This window comes from Callorhinus ursinus, unplaced genomic scaffold (genome assembly GCF_003265705.2).
Source record: "Callorhinus ursinus isolate GAN/ISIS: 27379988/994484 unplaced genomic scaffold, GSC_fseal_2.0 scaffold1, whole genome shotgun sequence".
Lineage (NCBI taxonomy): Eukaryota > Metazoa > Chordata > Mammalia > Carnivora > Otariidae > Callorhinus > Callorhinus ursinus.
In genome coordinates, this window is record NW_027397063.1 from 58,199,610 (window position 1) to 58,220,842 (window position 21,233).

General features: G+C 37.5%; 2 protein-coding genes across 3 annotated transcripts in view; both read right to left on the reverse strand.

Moving 5' to 3' along the window:
* Nucleotides 1-1,472: 1,472 nt before the first annotated feature.
* On the reverse strand, nucleotides 1,473-5,132 carry WDR5B (WD repeat domain 5B). Of its 2 annotated transcripts, none has more exons than XM_025875151.2 (2): nucleotides 4,220-5,132; nucleotides 1,473-3,796 (listed from the first exon to the last, which is right to left on the reverse strand). In XM_025875151.2, the coding sequence occupies exon 2, from the start codon at nucleotides 3,721-3,723 to the stop codon at nucleotides 2,731-2,733; it is 993 nt and encodes a 330-aa protein (XP_025730936.1). In that variant the 5' UTR covers nucleotides 3,724-3,796; nucleotides 4,220-5,132; the 3' UTR covers nucleotides 1,473-2,730. The 2 variants fall into 2 exon arrangements, with proteins under 2 accessions (XP_025730936.1, XP_025730930.1); XM_025875145.2 differs by having other exon boundaries at nucleotides 4,134-5,132.
* Nucleotides 5,133-8,180: 3,048 nt separating this feature from the next.
* KPNA1 (karyopherin subunit alpha 1) overlaps nucleotides 8,181-21,233 on the reverse strand; it is a 69,457-nt gene continuing 56,404 nt past the window's right edge. The window contains exons 11-14 of the mRNA XM_025875159.2: nucleotides 20,789-20,914; nucleotides 18,936-19,063; nucleotides 14,918-15,096; nucleotides 8,181-13,568 (exon numbers count right to left, since the gene is read on the reverse strand). Of these exons, the coding sequence (XP_025730944.1) occupies nucleotides 13,381-13,568; nucleotides 14,918-15,096; nucleotides 18,936-19,063; nucleotides 20,789-20,914 (621 nt within the window). The 3' untranslated portion in view covers nucleotides 8,181-13,380. The remainder of the gene's footprint in view (nucleotides 13,569-14,917; nucleotides 15,097-18,935; nucleotides 19,064-20,788; nucleotides 20,915-21,233) is intronic.

Sequence of the window (21,233 nt, forward strand, 5' to 3'; positions counted from 1 at the left end):
AAAATGAATGAAAAATGGGGCAACTTATTTAAACTTTAATATTAACTCTTCTTTAGGGAGTCAGAAACCGTATCTTACTTTAATTTCCATTACCAAAGTGATTTTCTCTGCAGAAGCCAAAATGGCTTCTAGTTCTGTATTTCTCTCTCTTGTGTACTCATTTCTAAAGAGGTAAGGAAGACCAGCTGAGTACAGTGCCCAGGTGCATCTTGGAGAGCTAACCTCCCCAAATGCATTGGTGCTTCACGAGAGCCCTGCGAAGTAGCCCCATCAAACTCTGCCATCTTTGGGCATGCTGGCAGACAGAGGCTTGTCAGAGAGCAGTCTTGGAAAAGGTCCCTGTAAGGTGATGAGAGTGGTCCGACCACAAGTTTCTGAGAACTCTGAAATCCCAGCACCATGAACTTGCTTGGGGCCAGTAGTCACCTCTTCCCCATAGCTTAGAATTCCCAACTGGTCCTTTTCCTTTTACCTTTATACTAAATTTCTCAATTATGAAAATCTTTCAAATGCATTCTTCTAAGTTTCGAAAGATAAGCTTTTGCACATGGTTATAACGTATTTCATTTACACTTCAGGATGCCAATCCGTCTCATATTTAGGTCTGGATGCTGGTTTCTATTTTAAGTGTTTGATATATTCTCACATGCCTCATATTAATGGATGACATGGACGACAAGTCCTTGTAGCCATCCCAACCTGCTAGTTTTCTCCAGAGGCAGCTGCATTGGAACTTGATTTAATAAACTAAGTAAAATGGAATGCACCACATATAAAATTTCATAATCTATCTTATGTTAATGATGTCTGTGAATATAGAGTAATTTGATCTTAGCTTTTTAGATACTGAGTTCTTTGATTTTAATGTACTTCTTTTAAAAATAAGTAATTTTTCTTCAAAGAACACTATCATTTTTAACTTCTAAAGAAGTACTTTAAAGTGTTATCTTGGAGATTTATTGTAAAAAAAAAATGTTTCATTAAAGCAAAACTCACAAATGTTACCATGCAGCAAGAATTTTCATGATCATTTCTCATTTTGTGTCATTCTCCTATTCAGTTACTTAGAGTAACTACCTCTTTATGGGTTAAATATAAATTTCTTGGCCAGAATTGTCTCTGTCTAATCCCAGTTCTCCCACTACCCTCACATAATACCTTTTTGGCAGTCATCTTACTAATAACTCTAATACCCTATATTCCTCAGAACTTGTCAAGCAAATCATTTAATGAGCACTGTTATAAGATACTAAAGAATATGAAAAACATAAGACAGTTTAGCCCTGTTACTTTCAATTGTACTATTTTTTGCTTAATTTCTAGGTTTTTTTTTCATGTTTATCATGTCTCTGTAGGTAAAGTGGTCAGAAACCATTTCTACTTTATATTTCCTATAAGCCCTGTCTGACTATAAAGTTAATACATGAGCCTATGGTCAGATACTTTTTTAATCAACAAAAGTAATAACAGTATGGGGACATGATTCCAAACGTTTATTGAAAGTAGGCAAGGAATGAATAAAGTGGTGGTGGTATAATTCATTGTCATTCATCAAACATTACCTTAATCCCTTATATATATATAAAAATACCGAGAATACAAAAATGAATAAAACATACTTCTTTACAGAGCTCATAACTTACAGAAACATGGTCCATGAAACCGTTACAATACAAACTGGTAAAAGATAAATTCTGAACTTTATGTAACAGTAGCTATAGAAAGAAACAAAACCTAACTCAGCTGTCAGTTGTGGTTGGAGTCAGGCAGGCAGTGCTGGTCCACAAGTGGCGGTTTCTGAACTGAGTTTGAAGCATGGGTAGGAGTTACTAGGTCAGACACATAGTGAAAGAGAATAGCCTCACCATTTAGACATTTAGCTTGCTTGATAATCATGAGGCACAATCTGACCAGGATAGTGAGAAGTCCCTCAACAAAATGCCATTTATAATGTTTTGGTTTACTTTTAGTTTTTAATCTCCATAAAAAACTTAAAATGTTTAACAGACCTAACCGTGACTTATTTTTCCCAATTTATAGACTTGATTCCATGGAACCATTTCATGTGTGAGTGGCATCTGCCATACATCTCCATTCCACCTAATCCCAGGCTTATGTTCTTATTCATCAGATCTCCCAAACCAGGAACACTGGAGTTATTCCAAACTCCTGCTCCCTTCATTTAGTCAGTCATCCTATCTTGTAAACCTTACTTCTAAATATTTCTCAAATACACTGAGAGGAACAGAATGGTAATCTGTTCCGGGATAGACATAAGAGGTAATACCAGACCTGAAGATTAAATGTCAGAAGCCGTAGGTTCTAGACTTGCTTTTCCAATTGTCTTGCTTTGTAAATTTAGGTTATAGGTCTGAAATCTTATAATCTAAGACAATGGTTTTTTGTTTTGTTTTTAAAGATTTTATTTATTTATTTGTCAGAGAGAGTGTGGGCACAAGCAGGCTCCCTGCTGGGCAAGGAGCCCAATGTGGGACTCGATCCCAGGAGCCTGGGATCATGACCTGAGCCCAAGGCAGACACTTAACCGACTGAGCCATCCAGGCATTCCCCCCCCCTTTTTAAAGATTTTATTTATTTATTTGTCAGAGAGAGAGAGAAAGGCAAAGTTGAAAAGAAATACAAAACCATACCAAAATTAAGAGAAACCATCTTTTTAAATACGGGGTTTTTTTTGCCAACTTGCCTCTAACTACTTGATTTCTAAAGGGTTTAGTAGTTACTCTTCCACAGTTTAATTGTTTTGTCATTTCCTAATGCTGCTGATGCAATGATGTTTTCTGTAGGATGACAGGCTGCTGAGATTACAACATCTGTATGACCTTGTAATTTCTGTACAATCTCTTTAGTCTGAAGGTTCCAAATGTAAACGAGATTATCTTCTGAACCAGACACAATCCATTTTCCACCAGTAACTGAAAAATTGGCAAATATGCAGTATTTCTCATTCTTATGACCAGTGTATGTTTTCAGGCATCTGCCTCTGCTATAATCCCACAGTTTAAGAGTATTGTCCAAAGTTGCAATCAGAAGGTATCTTCCATTTGGAGAAAATTTTACAAAAGAGATAGGAGGGTTATCATCATCAACAAGTGTTTTTAAACACTGACCTGATGCAGCATCCCAAATTCTACAGACACCATCATAGCTACCTGACACAATCAAGGACCCGCTACAATTAAAATGAACAGCAGAAACTGGGTCAGAATGAGCAGACAAAGTCTTGAGGCACTTTCCTGTTTTCACCTCCCATATTTTCACACTCTCATCAAAAGATCCTGAAATGATGAGATTGGATGATGGATTGAAATTACAGCAAAAAACATAATTACTATGCCCCTTCAGCGTTTTCACACATTTTCCAGATCTCACATCCCAAATCTTTAGCGTTTTATCATCTGAGGCAGAAACAAGGCGACTGGAATCTGATGACCAGGCAACATCTGATATTTCCAGACTGTGACCATAAAGTGTTTTCTCATACTTTCCATCATAGGCTCCCCAAATTATAATTACTTTGTCAGCAGAAGAACTTGCTAGCCATTCTCCATTAGGACTAAACTTAACCGATGATACTGCATCCATATGCCCCACGAGAGTAAATTTAAGAGCATAGTTTGGTTTTTCAGACATTTGCTTGCTCCGATTGGCTGATAAGGGGAGGCTCGACTCTGCTTTAGCATCTCCTGCCTCCTTTGTCGCCATGTTTCTGAAGCTCCAAGTCAGTAGGTGAGGTAAGCGTCCGGCCCTGAACCAGGCAGCCCAATATTCTGACTTTCTGCCCAGCAAAATGAAGATAAAAACATCAGACTCAAAAATAAACGGTCTTTTAGTGATTATAGTTTCTGGGCTGTCTTTAAACTACCCTATACAACGATTCAGCAGCACGGCTTGGACCACTTCCCTTTTTTGCTTGCTTCCTCCTTCGTAAACAAATACTTGAGAAATAATACTAGAAGGGTCCAATGCGCTGTCGGCAAGTGAGGTATGTTTTGGGTATTCTGTGAACGTATAAAGCCGTGCAAAGTGACGAGGGGCGTGGGTGATCTACAAAAAGTATTTTTTCACCGCCCCTCCCACAACTCCGAAACATTTAGAACACTGAGCAAGCCTACCAGTCAGACAGACTTTCGGTACTTGAGCATGAATGAATCGCCGCTTAAACAAACGATTTCAGGAAGTCAAAACAAAAAACAAAAACCTGTGCAGGCACCACGAACTGCGGCCCGGGCGCGGGCTGCAGTCCGCGGATAAACACGGGCGCACCGCCGCGTCAATCCAACCCAGCTGGCAGGACGGTGGAGCGCATGTGCACTCCAACTTCGAGCCGAGATGACCAATGGGAGAGGTCTGCCTGCGCTTGCGCAAAGGAAAGCGCTGGCGTTTCCTTCCGGTCTTCTTTGGCAGAGGCTGCCACACACAAATGCTGGACTTCCTTCTTTTCCGTGTTGGTAGGTGTACTGGGCTTCTCCCAGACCTCACTGACTAGCGTCGGTAGCAGTGAATGTTTCAAAGAACATTCATTTCTTTTTGGAAACCGTGTCACGAGAAAGAACTGCATTTTCCGATTCTCTTAGTGGAAAGTTAAGCCCACATTTGGCACCTAGCTAGCCGTCCATCCCGGGGACTAAGCAGCCGCTTCGCGGGCGGCTTTGGTTCTGCTCCTCTCTACTCTTGTGGTATAGAGCCTGGTGGCGTGTACTTAAGGCTGCAGATAGGCAAGGGGAGCTTAGCCGAATTTACGCCCAGATTATAAAGCTTCTGGTTTAAAAGTTTTGCGTAAACGTTTCGGGAAGCAATGTGTTGTGGGCCTCCAAAAGCCAGTGCTTAGGGCATGGTAGTGCCGTGGAAACGAGCAAACGTTTTAGCATTTCCTTATGCCTTAAACTTTTTAAGAGAAAAGGTCAGATCTGCATAGGTGCTTGAGACCGAAAAAGACCTATAAGTTGGTGGAACGTGGTTAAGAAATGTGTAAAGTTAACTCGTAATTGGCTTTAGAGAGTTGATAGTTTTAAGAAATGTTTAATGGCCCTGACAGTGCTATGTAAAGATGTATGCTTTTCAGATGTTAAGTTACTATCTTTAAACAAGAATAAGTTTACCGGGGTGCCTTTCTGGCTCAGTCCCTAGAGCATGCGGCTCTTGATCTTTTGCTCTCCGAGTCTCGAGTTCAAGCCCCACCTTGGGCGTAGAGCTTATTTAAAAAAAAAAAAAAAAAAAAGTTTACCAAAAAATTGGAGGCCTGATGAGTTTTTACTTACCTGTAATTGCTCAATAAAGAGGGCTCAAGTGTGTTGTTTACAGTTTCCCCCCTCTCCGAACTGAAGTCTAGAGGCAAGTATCTCTTTTTTGTTTTTCTTTTTTTTTTTTTTTAACGTAAGCTCAGGAGTCGCGTGCTCTACCACTTAGCCCGCCAGGCGCCCCGCGGCAAGTATCTCCTGATGTTTTCTGTCAGCCAACAGTTAAAAGCATTTGGAAACAAATTCCCCTATCCTATGTTTATTAGGGATAATTGAAAGTCTGGCCTTTAAATGAGGCACGACATAATTAAATCACCTATAATAATCGACTGTAGTAAAAACCTCATTACCTTAAGACCCTACTACTCTAGTTTGGAATTTGGACAAGCATTGGACAAAAGCTTTAGTCTTAGCTAGTGCAAATTAATGGTATAACGATAACGTGGTGCTGGGAATAGGAAGAGCATCTTTTAAGTGGATTGGCACATCCATTTATATACATTAAATTAGGATGCTTCTTGGATATTTTTTAAGGCAAGGCCACCATGGACCTTTCCCTCTGTAACATTTTAAAAATAACTTTTCCCTTTTATGTATCTTAAGGTTCAGTTATGATGAACTGCCTCTTCCCTCTCCTTTCCTTCTATTAGCCTGAATCCTATGTTTTTTACTGGGAAGCTTAGAAACACTCTTAAGATTCTGCATCAGTTGAGACTATTTTCATTTTTATTAACTCATTAAAAAGTAAAAGCTATAGAGAACAAAGTGTAGGCTTTGTTCCAAAGATTTTAAGTAAATTTGTATTTTTCCAATAACTGTTCTGTGCACTAGGAGAGTAAAGAAAGAAATTAGACAAGGTAAATTTGACATGAGGGCTAGGATGGGGTGTTGGTGGAGTATATTCTAACAACCCACTAGAAATATCACAAAAATGAGAGGGACGGGGACAGTCAGGAATGTCTTGATAGGAGGCGCCGCACTGGCTCAGTCAGTAGAGTATGCCCCTCTTGATCTCAGGGTGGTGAGTTCAACCCCCCATTAGGGGTAGAGTTTACTTAAAAAAGTGATAGGAATATCCAGAAATAATTGTTCTTCAGATTTTCCCAGAATTTGAAGAAATTTCCACTATTAAAATCCATTTCTAGATGTCAGAATTTTTTGTTTACAAATAGCGTCAGGAATTTGTAAAGAAATTAAAGCTCTGAATATACTAGGTAAATCTTTTTATTAATCATGTTCTAATATTAATATGTAGTCCTGATATTGTGTCTTTATGAATTAGGCCTAAGAACTTTTTTGTAGTTTAGGTCCTTGGGAGGAGGGGAGCATCAGCAATGTGGAGTGTGAGTAGGGAATACTGATACAGGTAAATCCAAAGTGGCAGAAACCATAATTAAGAGCTGTGCATTTGCTGCTTTCAAGCAAAATTCCTCATAAGGTCCTGTTTTTAATGATTTCTATTTTTGCTGCTCTTAATCTTTACCAGAGAGGTGATTTGGAAGTTTCCCTCTCTGTAGAAATCAATTTGTTTTCTTCAGAGTTCCTGGAAAAGTTTTAGAACTGAAGGTCTCAATGGTTGAAAGGTTGATTTCTCTTCCCCTCCGTCAAGTTTGCAGATATGCTAAATAGAAATGCCACAAATAGGTCATTTTTTAAAATAAATTTTTTTGGTATCTATGTCAGGACTGAGATTAAGTCCTATTTTAAGGAATGTCTTGACCGACTCCCTTCATAGCAATTCCTAAGCAATTCCAGTTAAGCAGTCTTCAAAAATCAAGCACAACAGAACTATGTACAGTTGCTTAGGATCGCTAGCAATTTAAATCTATTAAAATCTAAATATGGAGTGGCCCAGAATTTATCTAAACTGAGACCTTTTTCAAAGTGAAAGGGGACACAAATAATCAGCTGTTAATTGATCTAAAACCTGGGACTATACCTAGCAAACCAGTATAATCACTGAATTCTGGAGGACTCTCTCATAAATCACAACTTAATTTTGGAAAATTCTACACTGTTTATATGGTAACACCCCAGACTGCCCACATCTTTCTCAAACCCTGTGCTTTTCTTTCCCCACCACTGTGGTCTCCTGGGTTTCTGTTTTCTCCTCACCCATCACTCTAATGCTGGGCCCAAGTGGTTAGGCAATGATCCAAACTGTGGATTCCCACAGGCTTCCTTCCTCAGGTTAAATGGGTATAAAGGAATTTAGAGTAATTTTATTCTCTGCAGAAACATTCAAGATCACAGATATTACCATATATTGATTTTAAAATGAGAACAGACTTTTTCAAATTGGCAAATGAAATAAGGGGCAACAATCACCTACACTAGCTTTAATAAATTTGTAAACTCAGCCATTTTGTACTATAGATGACAGTGTAGTCTGCAGGAACTAATTATATTTTAAGATTCTGTTTTCAGAAAAAAATACCTGGCCAGTAGAATCTCTCAGCAAAACATTCAGTAGTAAAAATGAAAAAAAAAAAAAAAAAAAAAAAACCACCCTATTTAGTAGCCCAAGGCAAGCACCAGCTTCCATCTAAGTTGGATGTAATTGGCAAAAAAGTTATTGTTCTTAACTTTAGAGTAGGTCAGAAGAGATTAATGTGCTATTTTTGATAATACAAACACATGGGGTTGATTATATATATGTTATCCTGTAAAATATATCCGTAACTTTTCACAGAAGGCATAGGGTTTTTTGTTTTTATATAATGAATGGCTATGACAATGCTTTTGTAAACTTCAGTCAAATCATGTCCTCCTGAAAGGTAACCACATGTAAAACATACATTGAGACACTAAGTCTAAGAGTTGTTATTAATTCCTGGTTTCAAACAGCAGCATAAAAGAATTCCTTTGAATTTTCTTTTGTAACCAAGTACCCTTTACTAATATCACATCGATGCATATTCCTTCAGTCATTTAGTATTTATTGAATAGTCTACTATGTGCAAGGCACTCACCCATGGCCTGACAGACCACATTCAAGTACAAAGAATCATCAGATCCATTCCAAATCAAAGCGTAAGAACACTTTGAAAAACAACATATAGTGGTCATAATGATGAAGTAAGCAGAACATAACAACATACATTAAAAGGTGATCTAACTTTTGATACTCCTTGGGACAGTACTCCTTTAGGAAGTCAGCTGTGTTAAATTCACGTCCATGGATGGCACTGCTTTCTAAGGCAGAATTCTTCATTCCAAAGCCTTCTCTGTCAGTACCTTCTACATTTAAGTTTGTTGAATGGAAACATGTTTCTGAGTTTATCCATTATGCTACTGAACTCAAAATCAATCATTTGCATATATATTTTTCGACTTCTGTTGTTTTGTCAGGTCATATACAGAATTTTAGCACCACAGAAGGGAAAAAGAAGTTTGGGCTGAGAGGCTCTACATTACCAAATTATGTAACCTAAAAGCAACTTCATACCTTAGTTATTTTAAGGGTACTCATGAGAAAAGAGCCAGAAAGACTGGTCTGACAAAAAGCTGGTCCAGCTGGTGCAGTTGTGTAAGTCTAGTTCTGGGAGTTCCTGGCCCAGAAGAACAACACCTCCACTGTGACCGCTGCTTTCTTCCAGACACAACCTGCACCTCTGTCCGTACTAGACAGTGTATGAGGTTGTGACCTTGGGGTAAATTCTCCTAAGTCTTGATTCTGTCACCTATATCATAGTGACAGTTATCTACCTCAAAGAGCAGTTGGAGAATTAAAAAAGAAAAAACGGAAGCCCTTACCCAGGCACCTGGCACACAACAGAGGCTCAAAGACTAGTTGCCTTTTTGACCTGTGGGGAAACAGACTGGGACTTCTTTTTTCCTACCCTCAGTTGACAGCAAAATTTCATCTACCTTTAATCTTTTCTTCTTGCCCCAAACTTCCAAGTTTTATACCCAGTAGCAACTTGATATTTTTAAAATTAGCATATAATACTTGCTTTACTTCATCAAACATTTTTGTGATGTCCTAGTACTGTTATTACCTATCCTTTTCTGACAAGAAAGCATATTATAGAATACTGTCTGTATTAGAGGAGACTTACTGTACTGGTGTCCCATCTGGCTTTCAGTTACTTGAACTTTAAAAAAAATATATATATATTTTTAAAGGAATCTCTATTCCCAACATGGGGCTCGAACTCATGACTCTAAGATCAAGAGTTTCATGCTCTGACTGAGCCAGCCAGGCGCCCCATGAGAAAGTAATTTTTTTTCATTCTTTTTAATTTTTAAATTTTTGTTTAAACTTTTTTTTTTTTTTTTTTGGTAGTAGGCTCCACGCCCAGCGTGGGTTTGAACTCACGACCCTGGGATCAGGAGTCACATGCTTTACCCACTGAGCCAGCCAGGTGCCCGATAACTTTAACTTTTGATAGAGAAAGGTAGCCAAATATATTTCCCAGCATGGCAGATACTTATTTACTCTGCTCAACTAACAACAGACGAAAGTGGCTCTGTTAATTTCAGATGGCAAAAAATTCAGATTTGAGACTTCATATATAGATAGGTATACCTATTTCTAAAATGAGCAAATTTTGGAATGCAGGAGGTAGAACATAGTATATAAATAAGAAAAGCAAACAATGCCCCTTTCTAAAAGTGGATCCCTTTTCTTTACTGAAAAACGTCCTTACACATCAAGATTTCCTATAATGAAAAGCCCCAAGCCCTAAAACATCAATATGCAATGACTTGTCTACTGATAGAAAAAATGTTCACAAAACTAATCAGCAAGAAAGGAAAATCTTTCAACTCGAGGAAAACCCTTTCATAATGCAACCCCAAACTGGGAGATTATAAATAACTGAAATGTTTGTTTAGCACTAGAGAAGTAAATTCAAAGTTGCCTGTGAGTGGCCAGGTACAACAGGATTTAATTGACAGTATGGTTTCTAAAATAGATTACATATTTTTTCTCAGGCAAAATCAGCAACAATCTGGAATAATAATTCAAATTTATTATGGGGTAACTGTCATTGCTTATATTTGTGACAATATGAAAAAATGGCCCAGAGCCCATTTAGCTTTATCTGGCAGATGGAAGAAACAACCCTAGGGCAATAGTTTTCAAAAACAGTATAGCTGACAAAGGTTTAAAAGGGCCCTACTTAGTGACAAGAACATGAATTAAAGTGTTCCATAGAAATTAAGGTGTTCCATAGTGTCTCCAATTAATCTGTTTTCCCTTCCTGGTTTTTCTCAATCTAACCATATCTACCCTGCTGGTCCTTCAAATGTAGGGTGTCTTTATATCCTAAATGCTTTCAATGCTTTTTTTTTCCCCACCTAAGTTTTCACTGAATATACTTTGAAAGTGTGGAGGAAGAAAAGGGGGGGGTGGATAATTAAGCTACTTTCCCCCCTGATTAGTACATATTGCAGAAGTTTTCCTGTGTTGAAATTAACATGCTTTTGTAATGAGTAATATCTTAGTGATAGGGTTTCAATAAATTCAATGTAAATTAATAGAATCTGCCAGGCAGAGAACTAAAATGAGGACTTAGCTACTTCCTGAAGTCTCATTTCTGTAACCAAAAAGCCTGCTTTATCAGTTCCAGCAGTTATGCTGGGATTTAACTTTTAGTTAATTCCAATTTTTATATTAAGAACATTTTATTGCAAAAAAAATTTAGCTCATCTCTCATGAACTTCCAAGACAGGAGCAAGATAAATTCCTGTTTACAACAGAAAATGGACCACAATAGTTAAATGGACTTTGTTTAATTCATTCACTGAGACACCTGCAATTGCAAAACTCCCAGTGTATGCTCTTCTTACTAACCTGGGGAAACAACTTTGTGTGCTTTATCCTTTTTCAAATTGGTTTATCAAAAATGAATTGAAATTTTTAAAATTATCCAATAGAAGGTATATAATTTAAAACATCCTAGAGAAATGATGTGTTACCAGTGATGTACAGGTTAAAAAAATTCAGCCACAAAAAAAGTCAAAGCTAAAAACAAGATTTTTACTATGAATCAGTGCTTCTATTACCCTTCTGAAAGAAGTTATATTTTAATGTGATGTAAAGGCAAAACTGAAAGCTTTTCTTTAAATTAACCACCTAATTTGTCCCTAAAATTACAAAGAATCAAAGTCTTTTACAGGTCAAGTGCAGTAAACTAAAATGTCCTTTCAGCACAAAGCAGCACTAAAAAAAGTTATAGATGGGAGTTGACTAGTTTTGCAGTGGCTGCTCCATCAGTAACAGACAGACATCAGACCGTATCCATCCAGAGCACAGACAACTACAGACTAGATGCGAAGAATGTGTCACACACTTGGCTGATAAATGTCCTTTGTCTTTGTATCTTTCTACTTTGAATGAAGTGGATTTTTTTTAAAGTTTAAATCAGGTCACGTAAGTTGGCTGTTTAAATAACAACATGATGAGGTATGAAAGCTCTGAATATCCCTAACATTCAGCAGGATTTACCAGAGATGTATAATAACCTGTCAGGGGGACTTCCAAATAGTTACATTTTGGGGTTATAATGAATTCTAGAAGAGGACAAGATTAAAGAGGTTTAAAAGGGTATTCTCTGCAACAGAAGTGAGCGACTTTTCCTTCAGAATTCATTTTGAACAGCATATCAACAAAAAAATCTTCTCTGATAGTGTGTCCCAGCATTGAGTCAAGATGGCCAACTAGCACCAAGAAGTCATATTGAACTCAGTTGCAGTTCTCTTGGCAATTAAGCTTATATTTTCATTCCAGTCCAAGCACAAATGTGGATCACTGAAGACAGTACTGGAAGCGCCATTTGCAGGTACATTGCGGTTATCATTAAATGAGCCAGAAGATAGAAACTTTTTATTTTCTGGGTGGACTTGACTGGGCAGTACTAGTAGATGAAATGAAATGATTAGGGAACAATGAGGTTATATTAAAAAAAAAAAAAAATCCCTGCCCTTATTTGGGTTGAATAGGTCATGTTGAGAAGATGATTATTTGTTTAAGATAAGGATGCTACATTAAAAGGATCATATATGCAGCATGAATACATTAGAATCAAGCTGCACCGGGCTAAGAAAAAGAAGTTTCCCTAAGTTAACCTTTAAAAGTATGTGTTATCTGCCAGTCACAGAGGGGAAAAGCACCTAGGGTGAACTCCAATTTAATGAGGACCTTGATCAGGACCACAAAGCCTGAAACATTTGTTTTAATGCAGAAACACAGCCTCTAGTCACACTGGTTGAGTCTGGGAAAATTGGAGGGATTTTTTTGTTTTTTGTTGTTTTTTTACTTTTTTATTGAAGTACAGGATATTGTTTCGATTACTAAGGATTCTAAATCTTCATACCAGCATTAGAATCGAACCACTTCCAAATCCTAAGACACATAAGACCAAAGAGAAGCAATAGCCATACAAATTAATGTGCCCCTCTCCTTTCTGCTCTAAGGGAATCTTCAAACCAGTATCACATTTAAGAGTCAAAGTGTTAATTCTTCAGCATTCCTGACAACTAGAAAGCACATTCACTGAAGGCTGAAGGTGAGGGAACGGATGGTTTAACTTTAATATCTGTGAAGAATGGCGCCAAAAGAGGAAAGAAAACCATCCAGTCTCAGTAAGGATTAATGCAAATTTGGCTAGAAAAGCCACCAGGTAATCCAAGGGTTCACTGTGGAAGAACTCATGAAAAGTACTCTGAAGTGTACACAACAGGTCTAGACATCTCCCTTGTTGCAAGTAGTTGTGTGAAATTCAAGATAAAGGTTTAGTCTCATCTTTTTAATATCAAGTGTTTTTCCCCACTTTAAAGGGAATGAGGAGTCCTCTTTTTCCCCCACAAAGAAAGGGAGCCACATTAATATGTGTATAATCCCATGACTCTTATATAAGTGCGGATCTCCAAAGCCTAGGGATTTTCCATAAGAGTGGGCCGTTCTGGTTACCCTGTTATTAGAAGGGTATTCCACCACAGAGAGCCAGAGGTTTTCCAGATGTGTGTAAGAGAGCAGGTGCGCAAGGCAAGCAAATGAGCGCAAACAGTATTATGGAAAACATTTGAGAAGTTAGCTCCATGAGGACTGTGGGCTCCACAAGAGGACTTGACTGGGTAGCCTGGTCTGACAGGAACATGAAAGCAGAGTATTGCTTCAAAGCTGGAAACCTTCCATAGGAGCCTCACACTGCTGGAAGATGTACTGCTGCTGGCTAAGGTCAACCTGGGGCGCAATGCTGCTGTCCTCATCCTCGGTCCCGAAGTAATGCTCGATAAGATCAAAGGCCTTCTGGTAGATCTCCTGGTTTTCATGACTCTGTAAGAACTCAATTTTATCCAGACCTAGGACGAAGAACAAAGAAAAATCTGTGTGTATGTGTGTGTATACACATGTATTCTTTTATCTGTTGGAAATGAAACTGTATTTTGCCATGTCTCCTTATTGTAAAGGAAGATTTCCTTCTCTACTTATATCTCGTTGGTATTTTTTAACAGCATAGAAAGTATCACTGGGATGACATCTGAATGCTAGTATTACAAACTGACATCTTAAACACATGCAAGCAACAGCCAGTCCCCAGAAGCAGCAATTTCCCTAACAGTCTTCACACATCATCCAGTGGCTAAGGCCGGTAGCAGAAGTGTTCCTTTTGAACTATATCTGTGACCTAATTAATTCTTGGCTCTGGTTCTATCAACTAAGTTCTGAGCTATCCAATATGTCAACAGATGTATAGAATACCCTTAAAAGAGGCAGAATCAATTTCTACTGCTTAAACTAAGAAGTCCAACTAGAACAATAAGCCAACACATTCCCTTTACTAAGTTTGAGCCCATCTGAGCTAGTCTTTTCTTTTACCTGCAGCCATAAGCAACCTAACTGCTACAGCAATACCAGAAATAAATGTTAATATTGCTCAAAGGGAAAAAAAAATACATAATCATATACATCGCCATGTTAAAATATATACACATCAAAAAATTAACTAGTTATTTCTGTGGAGAAATATCTCCAGGTAGAGAAACATTTTTCTTTATGCATTTCAAAATGTCTTATACTAAGCAGATATAGCTTTATAATTTTTTTTAATGGTAAATTGTTAAAATCATTTTGGAAAGCAGTTCTGCACTATCTGATAAACTGGAAGATGAACAAACCCTATGATCCCTAATTCCAATCTTAGGAATAAACAAACCCTAGAGTAGTGGTTTTCAACCTATGCATTAAAATCACAGAGGGAACTAAAATGTACACTGGTAAACCAATGACTAAGAGTACAGTTAACCCTGAGATTGGAAGAATGAAGAAACCAAAAGGCAAATAGTGACTCTTCAAAATGAGAACTCTAAATCTTAGAGAGAAAAGGAGTCGAATCCGGCATCATCTATGGTAGATGCAGATGTTCTTGAGCCTCAGACGGACCAGTAAGAATACAAGAGCACCCACAAGGGCAAGCAGAGTCCAAGGACTAGGAAGAGCCTTAGAGCCCAGTGTAAAAATGGCTAAACTGAAGGGTACTCACTTCTCTTCACAATTAATGCATATTTTTTCTAATAATTCTACCTACTAAACATTATTATTCATAAAAGAACAAATTTTTCATATGAGTTTGTGCTGACAGATATGGACAAGTCAGAAAAGCAAGAAGTAAAATATAATTTCAGGACATCTATTAAACACTCTATCTTACCATATGCTTCTTCAATCAAAGCGCAGTAAGGGTTAATGCCAGTGCCATTCCTTTTGGCTTCTTGTTCTCCAAGCCTCAGGATATTTTCCAAGCCATTTAGGGCAACCTGTACAATCTTAGAGTCCATGACTGTGAGGAGATCACAAAGTGGCTTGATACAACCGAGTTCTACGAGGTACCTAAATACAAAGAACAATTTAGTCAAAGCTTTCAATTTCATAAAACTTTTATGAAATAAGTGGGTCATCCTCAAACTGTACAGATAAAAATTAGCACCCATTCAACCATATAGGCTACATCTCATCACAAAGCTACAAATAAATGAAACAACACCAGTCCTCTAACACCATCTCCATTTTTCCTCCTCCACAATTACTGGACTCCAAAAAAACTGAATACCCTCTTAGTCTGAATATGAGCAACTCATCAAAACAGTATAATTTTGACTGATTTCATCTTTGTTTCTGTAGAACCACACCTCTGAAACAGGTGCTAAAGCCACCATAGGCCCAACAGGCCAATTCTATTTTGTACAAAGATCTCTTAAAACTCCAAGAAAACAAATAATTTAAAAATGGGCAAAAAATCTGAACATACCTTTCACCAAAGATCTGATGGCAAATTAAGTAAGAAAAGATGCTCAACATCATTAATATATGTCATCAGGGGACTGCAAATTAAAACAATGATGCCACACCTATTAAAATGGCTAAAATGCAAAACACCTGACAATACCAAATGCTGACAAGAATGAGGGGCAATAGGAACTCTCATTTTTTTTGCCGGTGGGAATGCAACATAGGAACTTTGGAAGACAGCTTGGCAGCTTTTTACAAAGCTTTCTGTACAATCCAGCAGTCACACTGTGGACACTCACCCAACTGAGATGAAAACTTAGGTCCACACCAAAACCTATACACACACATTTATAGCAGCTTTATTCGTAACTGCCAAAAAGCCAGAAGCAACCAAGATGTTCTTAAATAGGCAAATGGATAAACAAACTGTAGTATATCCAGACAATGGACTATTATTCAGTGATCAAAAGAAATGCACTATCAAGCCATGAAAAGACATGAAGGAAACTTAGACATGCTAAGTCAAAGAAGCCAGTCTGAAAAGACTCCAGACTATATGATTCCAAACATGACATTCTAGAAAAGACAAAACTTTTATAAAGACAATAAAAAGTGGGGCGCCTGGGTGGCTCAGTTGGTTAAACGTCTGACTCTTGATTTCAGCTCAGGTCATGATCTAAGGGTTGTCCTGGGCATGGAACCTGCTTAAGATTTTCTCTCTCCCTCATCCCCTGCCCCTCTCCCCACTCCCTTAAAAAAAAAAAAAAAAAAAAAAAAAAAACAATAAGAAGTATAGTGGTTGCCAGAGATTTGAGGGGTGGGTGGGGATAGAGGAGTAGTGAGGAATAGGTGAAGCAGAGGGGATTTTTTAGGGCAGTAGAACTATTCCGTATGGCACTACAATGGTAGAAACAGAACATGCATTCACCAATACCTATAAAACACAAAAATTGTATACAACACAAAAAGCTTTCAGCTCAGATCATGATCTCAGGATCGTGGGATCAAGCCCCGCATTGGGCTCCACATTCAGTGGGGAGTCTGCTTCTCTGCCCCTCCCCTCACTCGTACTCTCTCAAATAAATAAATCTTTTAAAAAACAAAAACCAAGCCTCTTTTACGATTACAAATGTTAGTTGCAAATTTGAAAAACAGAAAAGCATAAAGAAAAAGTACACAGAGATTAACCACCACTATTATACCCCACTATTGCTTCCTCTGCGTCCTAATTTTTATGAAGGGCACCCACCTACCATTTTCTCCAGTTACCTTTGACTCTTCCCTTTCCTTGCTTCTTAAAGCCTGCCAGCAAGTCCTACAGATCCTTTCTTCTTGTATTGAGACCCATATCTCATGCTACAGCTATTAATCCTGGCTGTACACTATTGCAATGGCATCTTACTTGCTCTTTCCTCTTCAAAATACTATCTTCTTCATTAATACTCTCAAGGCCAAAGATACTGAGTCTTCCCATTAAGACTAAGGCCTTCAGCCCAGCTTCCAAAGCCCATCAATTACTTAATTCCTCATCTTGCAAAAGACTAACCTATAGCCTGGGTGGCTCACTGGTTGAACGTCTGCCTTCAGCTCAGGTGATGATCTCAGAGTCCTGGGATTGAGCCCCATGTCGGGCTCTTCCCTCAGCAGGGCATCTGCTTCTCCCTGTCCCTGTCTGTCTGTGATATCTCACTCTCTCTCAAACAATAAAAGTAAGATCTTAAAAAAAAAATAACAGCAATATTGATTTGCCTCTTCCAATAACATTACCTGTGCACATTCCTTCACACATCCCCTCGTGCTGTTCGCTCTCCAAAATAACCAAATCTCTACCCAAATGGCAAGTGTCATCTCTTCCATGAAACTTTCTCTAATTCAAGGCAATATTCTTTATCCCTCATTCTTAAGAACCTATATATTAGTATTTGATTATATGTAACCTAAAATTATGGATATTTCCTAAGTTACTCTAATTGGTTCTTGCATCTAAATCTTGTCTACTCAATAAGAATAAGCAAAACCACACAGATGTCTTTTATCAGTGATAAAGTCAGTTTATTTTCTGTAATTTGGACTAATATTTTTGTAATAATTTTTCAAGATAACTCCATCTGGTTAAGAAGAAACTGCTAGATTGATAATGAACTTCATTAACATAAACAGCTATGCTGAATTTTAAAAAGGAATAGTAAGTAGCCTTTCTACTCTTCTTTAACGGAGCAAAATACCCCTGAATACTTTCTGATGAAATCTACCACAGCATTTTAGAAATGTTTTAAAAATATGTGTACAGTTTAACCACTTCAATTATGAAACCATATTATAACTTCTACATTACTCCTTACTACTACCATGACTGGGATAAATGCCGTTACCAGTGGTGGCACACTTAAAATCACAGTACCCCAGAACCAGAATCTTGGGAGGTTGAAAAAGACCTTAATCTCATAAAAAGTGCTTCTGAAGACCACTTGAAATCCTCCTTGAAAACTTGTCATTGATGAACTTTACCAAAATAGTTATTTGCAGTATTAATCTATTTTATTATTTCAGGTACAGAGTTATCTTCTGTACCTAATCAACTTCTGAAATGTTAGGACTACCTTTTACATTTTTAAACTTCTAACAGAGCACTAAAAATTAGTATTGGTTAATTAGTGCCAACATTTAACCCACAAAGCAACAATATGAGAAGTAGCTGTATTTTTCTGACAGTATATATAAGGGAGGGGTTACAACTTCACTCATTTAGAAATATCTTCCCCTCATGTGAATTTCCCACAGAGAAAGTTAAGGCAGGCTAAGAAGAGTCTAGGTTCCATTTTTCTCTTCATCATTTATCTTTTTTAATCTGAAATACTGAATGTCCATAATTTAGCATTTAATTATATGATGTCTTCTTTGAGGAACTGATTCCTGTCCATACTTACGCCTTCTCGAGTCATTAAGATTATAAGCCACCCAGGGGGCCATTTCAGTCTCAAGCCAATACAGCTCTCTCCCTTTACTGAACATTATACAACTTTAGGAGACACTGCCTCTAGTGAATTTGTTATTTTATTCTCAGATATACCTCTCTTTCAAAGTCTGATCCAAATCTTTTTAAGACATCTAAACTAATAATAGCAAGTTAGATACCAAAGTTGGACTCTAAGGATTCTACTAGTAACCTTCTAGACTACCTAAGATTGTTCTGACCAGAAAGCTCCAGAGTAGACTAAAGCCACCCTATAAATACTTCCATTCTCTCAAACCTCAACTATGCCTTACTTCTATTATCCTGGAATTATTTCAGCAAGAAGCAATGGGAGAAAAATTAAATATACATTTGAGTCTAGTTATGAAACTCAGAACAATCTTCCAAGAGGTCAGAATTGAGCATTCATAACTAGTAGACATAATTTTTCCTTTAATTTACAAGATGCTACCTGGCTAGTACTTACTTGATCTGTTCAGCTGATCCTCCAGAAGTTGCATTTGTGATGGCCCAAGCTGCTTCTTTCCTTGTCCGAAACTCAGCGGTTTGTAATATACTAATGAGGGCTGGAAAAATGTTGGCATCTATCACAGTCTGAAATTAAGAATTAAATGAAAAGGGAAATCACAAAATTTGTAAAAATGTTCATGATACTAATTATAACTTTTTAGCTAGCTTCACTAATGACACCCCTCTGCCTGTTAAAAAATAACTGGAAGGAGTTTAAGTCCTCTTACCCATAACCTTTCAACTATACTTGGTATCACTGGTAATATTCTCTTTAGTCTGGGATCTTACAATCTCTTAGTTTTTCCCCCGAGTTCTTTTCTCTTTGATTGTCCTCTCTTGTTCCACCCACAGTAACAAATTACAAAAGTTCAATTTCCTGTCCCTCTGCTACTCTCATTTCTTTCACAGCATCCAACTCTGACACGTGTGTTGTAACCCTCTAGCCCTCACTTTTGGGTGCTCCAGCCCAAGGTGGCCAACAGCTTGCTTCAGATCTGCTAACCACTTCAAACATCATCCACCCCCTCTATATTAGGTGTCTTCTCAAACCTCTCTTTTTGTATTTATAAAGGCTCTTTTTGTATTTACTTATTCTAAATTTTATCAGTCACTAAGTCTCCTTTACATTCTCAATTTAAAACATCAGGAGCCACCTTCTCCTTCCTTTTAGCACTGCCGCAATCCTATTCCAACCTACCACCTCCCGCCCAGATTACCAGCATAGCCTGTAGTTGGACACAGTACTTTTACTCACTCTCCCCTCATATATGAACACTGAAAGTCTGCCTCAAGTTACTTCCCTCATTTTTCTCCTAAGCTCAAAAACCTAAAATGGGTTCATATCATTTCCTCTACTAAGAAACTGAGAAATTCTATGTAAGAGCCTGATAGTAGCAGGCAATCAACTATAGCTGAAATCACCTCATATGAACTGCTATAGCGATCAATCTCAGTCCCTGGCAGCATTCTGGGGATGACTAACCATGTTTTTGTTTGTTCAAGTTTTTATTTAAATTCTAGTTAATTAACATACCGTGTAATATTGGTTTCAGGAGTAGAATTTAGTGATTCATCAACCATGCTTTCCTGATCAAGAACTCTATTATACCAGTGAAGAAAGTCAACAAAAGTTTAGCAGAAAGACACTTCATCTTGATCCTGTCATTTACTAGGGGTGCCCTTGAGCAAATCACTTTATCTGATCCTCAGTTTCATCCTTAAATGTGAATACTGGATGAGATAACCTCTATGACTCCACTCAGAGTCCCACAGGTCTGTCTTTCATCTTTTATAACCAGTTGTTTAGCCTTTCTCATGGCCTATGGTGAACCCTTCAGCCCACTGCTTGCTTTATCTTCCACTTGGGTCACTCTCCCACCTAATATAAGCATAAAATTAAAAAGCAGATAACCATTTAGAGAAAAATGGGTCCCCAAAGGTTTTATAAAAAATTGAAGTTATCCAATACATGGGGCCACTAGAAAAAAAAATATCTTACTTGGCAAGAGTAAAGCCAATCTGTTGAGTATAAAGATCATCAAAACATTTTGAAAATATAAGACACTATCTCTTGGGTCTTGGCAAATCATCAAATATTAAAGGCAAAGGGAAAAACCAAGACCAAAGTTTAAGTTTCAAAAGTCTGAACTTCTGTAAGGTAGGCTAAAAAAAAATAAGTAAACTAAACAAGACAACAATGCTGGAAGTTAATGGTCTCTAAGATAATAACGAAAAAAAATTTTAAGGCTAATTGAAAAAAAGCTAAAACTTATCAATAAAAATAGAAAAAGACAGATGCTATGGGATTACCTGAATCTGTGCTCTATTTCCAGCTGTGATATTAGATATTGTCCAACATGCTTCCTTTTTGATAGATTCCTTTGGGCTACTCAGCAAATGCAATAAACTCTGCAGAGCTGAGCAATTCAAAATTACCTAAATGGAAAAGTTTGAAACTTATTCTCTATTGATCCAAACAGAAGTAAATCTTTAACTCAACTATTTTAGGAACAATATAAGCAAAGAAATAATGTCTCCCCTTGAAATTTTAGAACTTTATATATGTAAAAAAGTATTCAGTGCCAATAAGAATTAGTTTCTAAGATTATCAAAGCAGTTTTGTTATACACATTACAATTGTACAACTGCTGCTTAAGGCATAATAATGTATTAGTCCTTCACCTTCCTATCCCTTACAGGAATTAAAAAGTCTTTTGGATGGATAAATAGATCAAGTGGCCAGAAATTCAGAAGT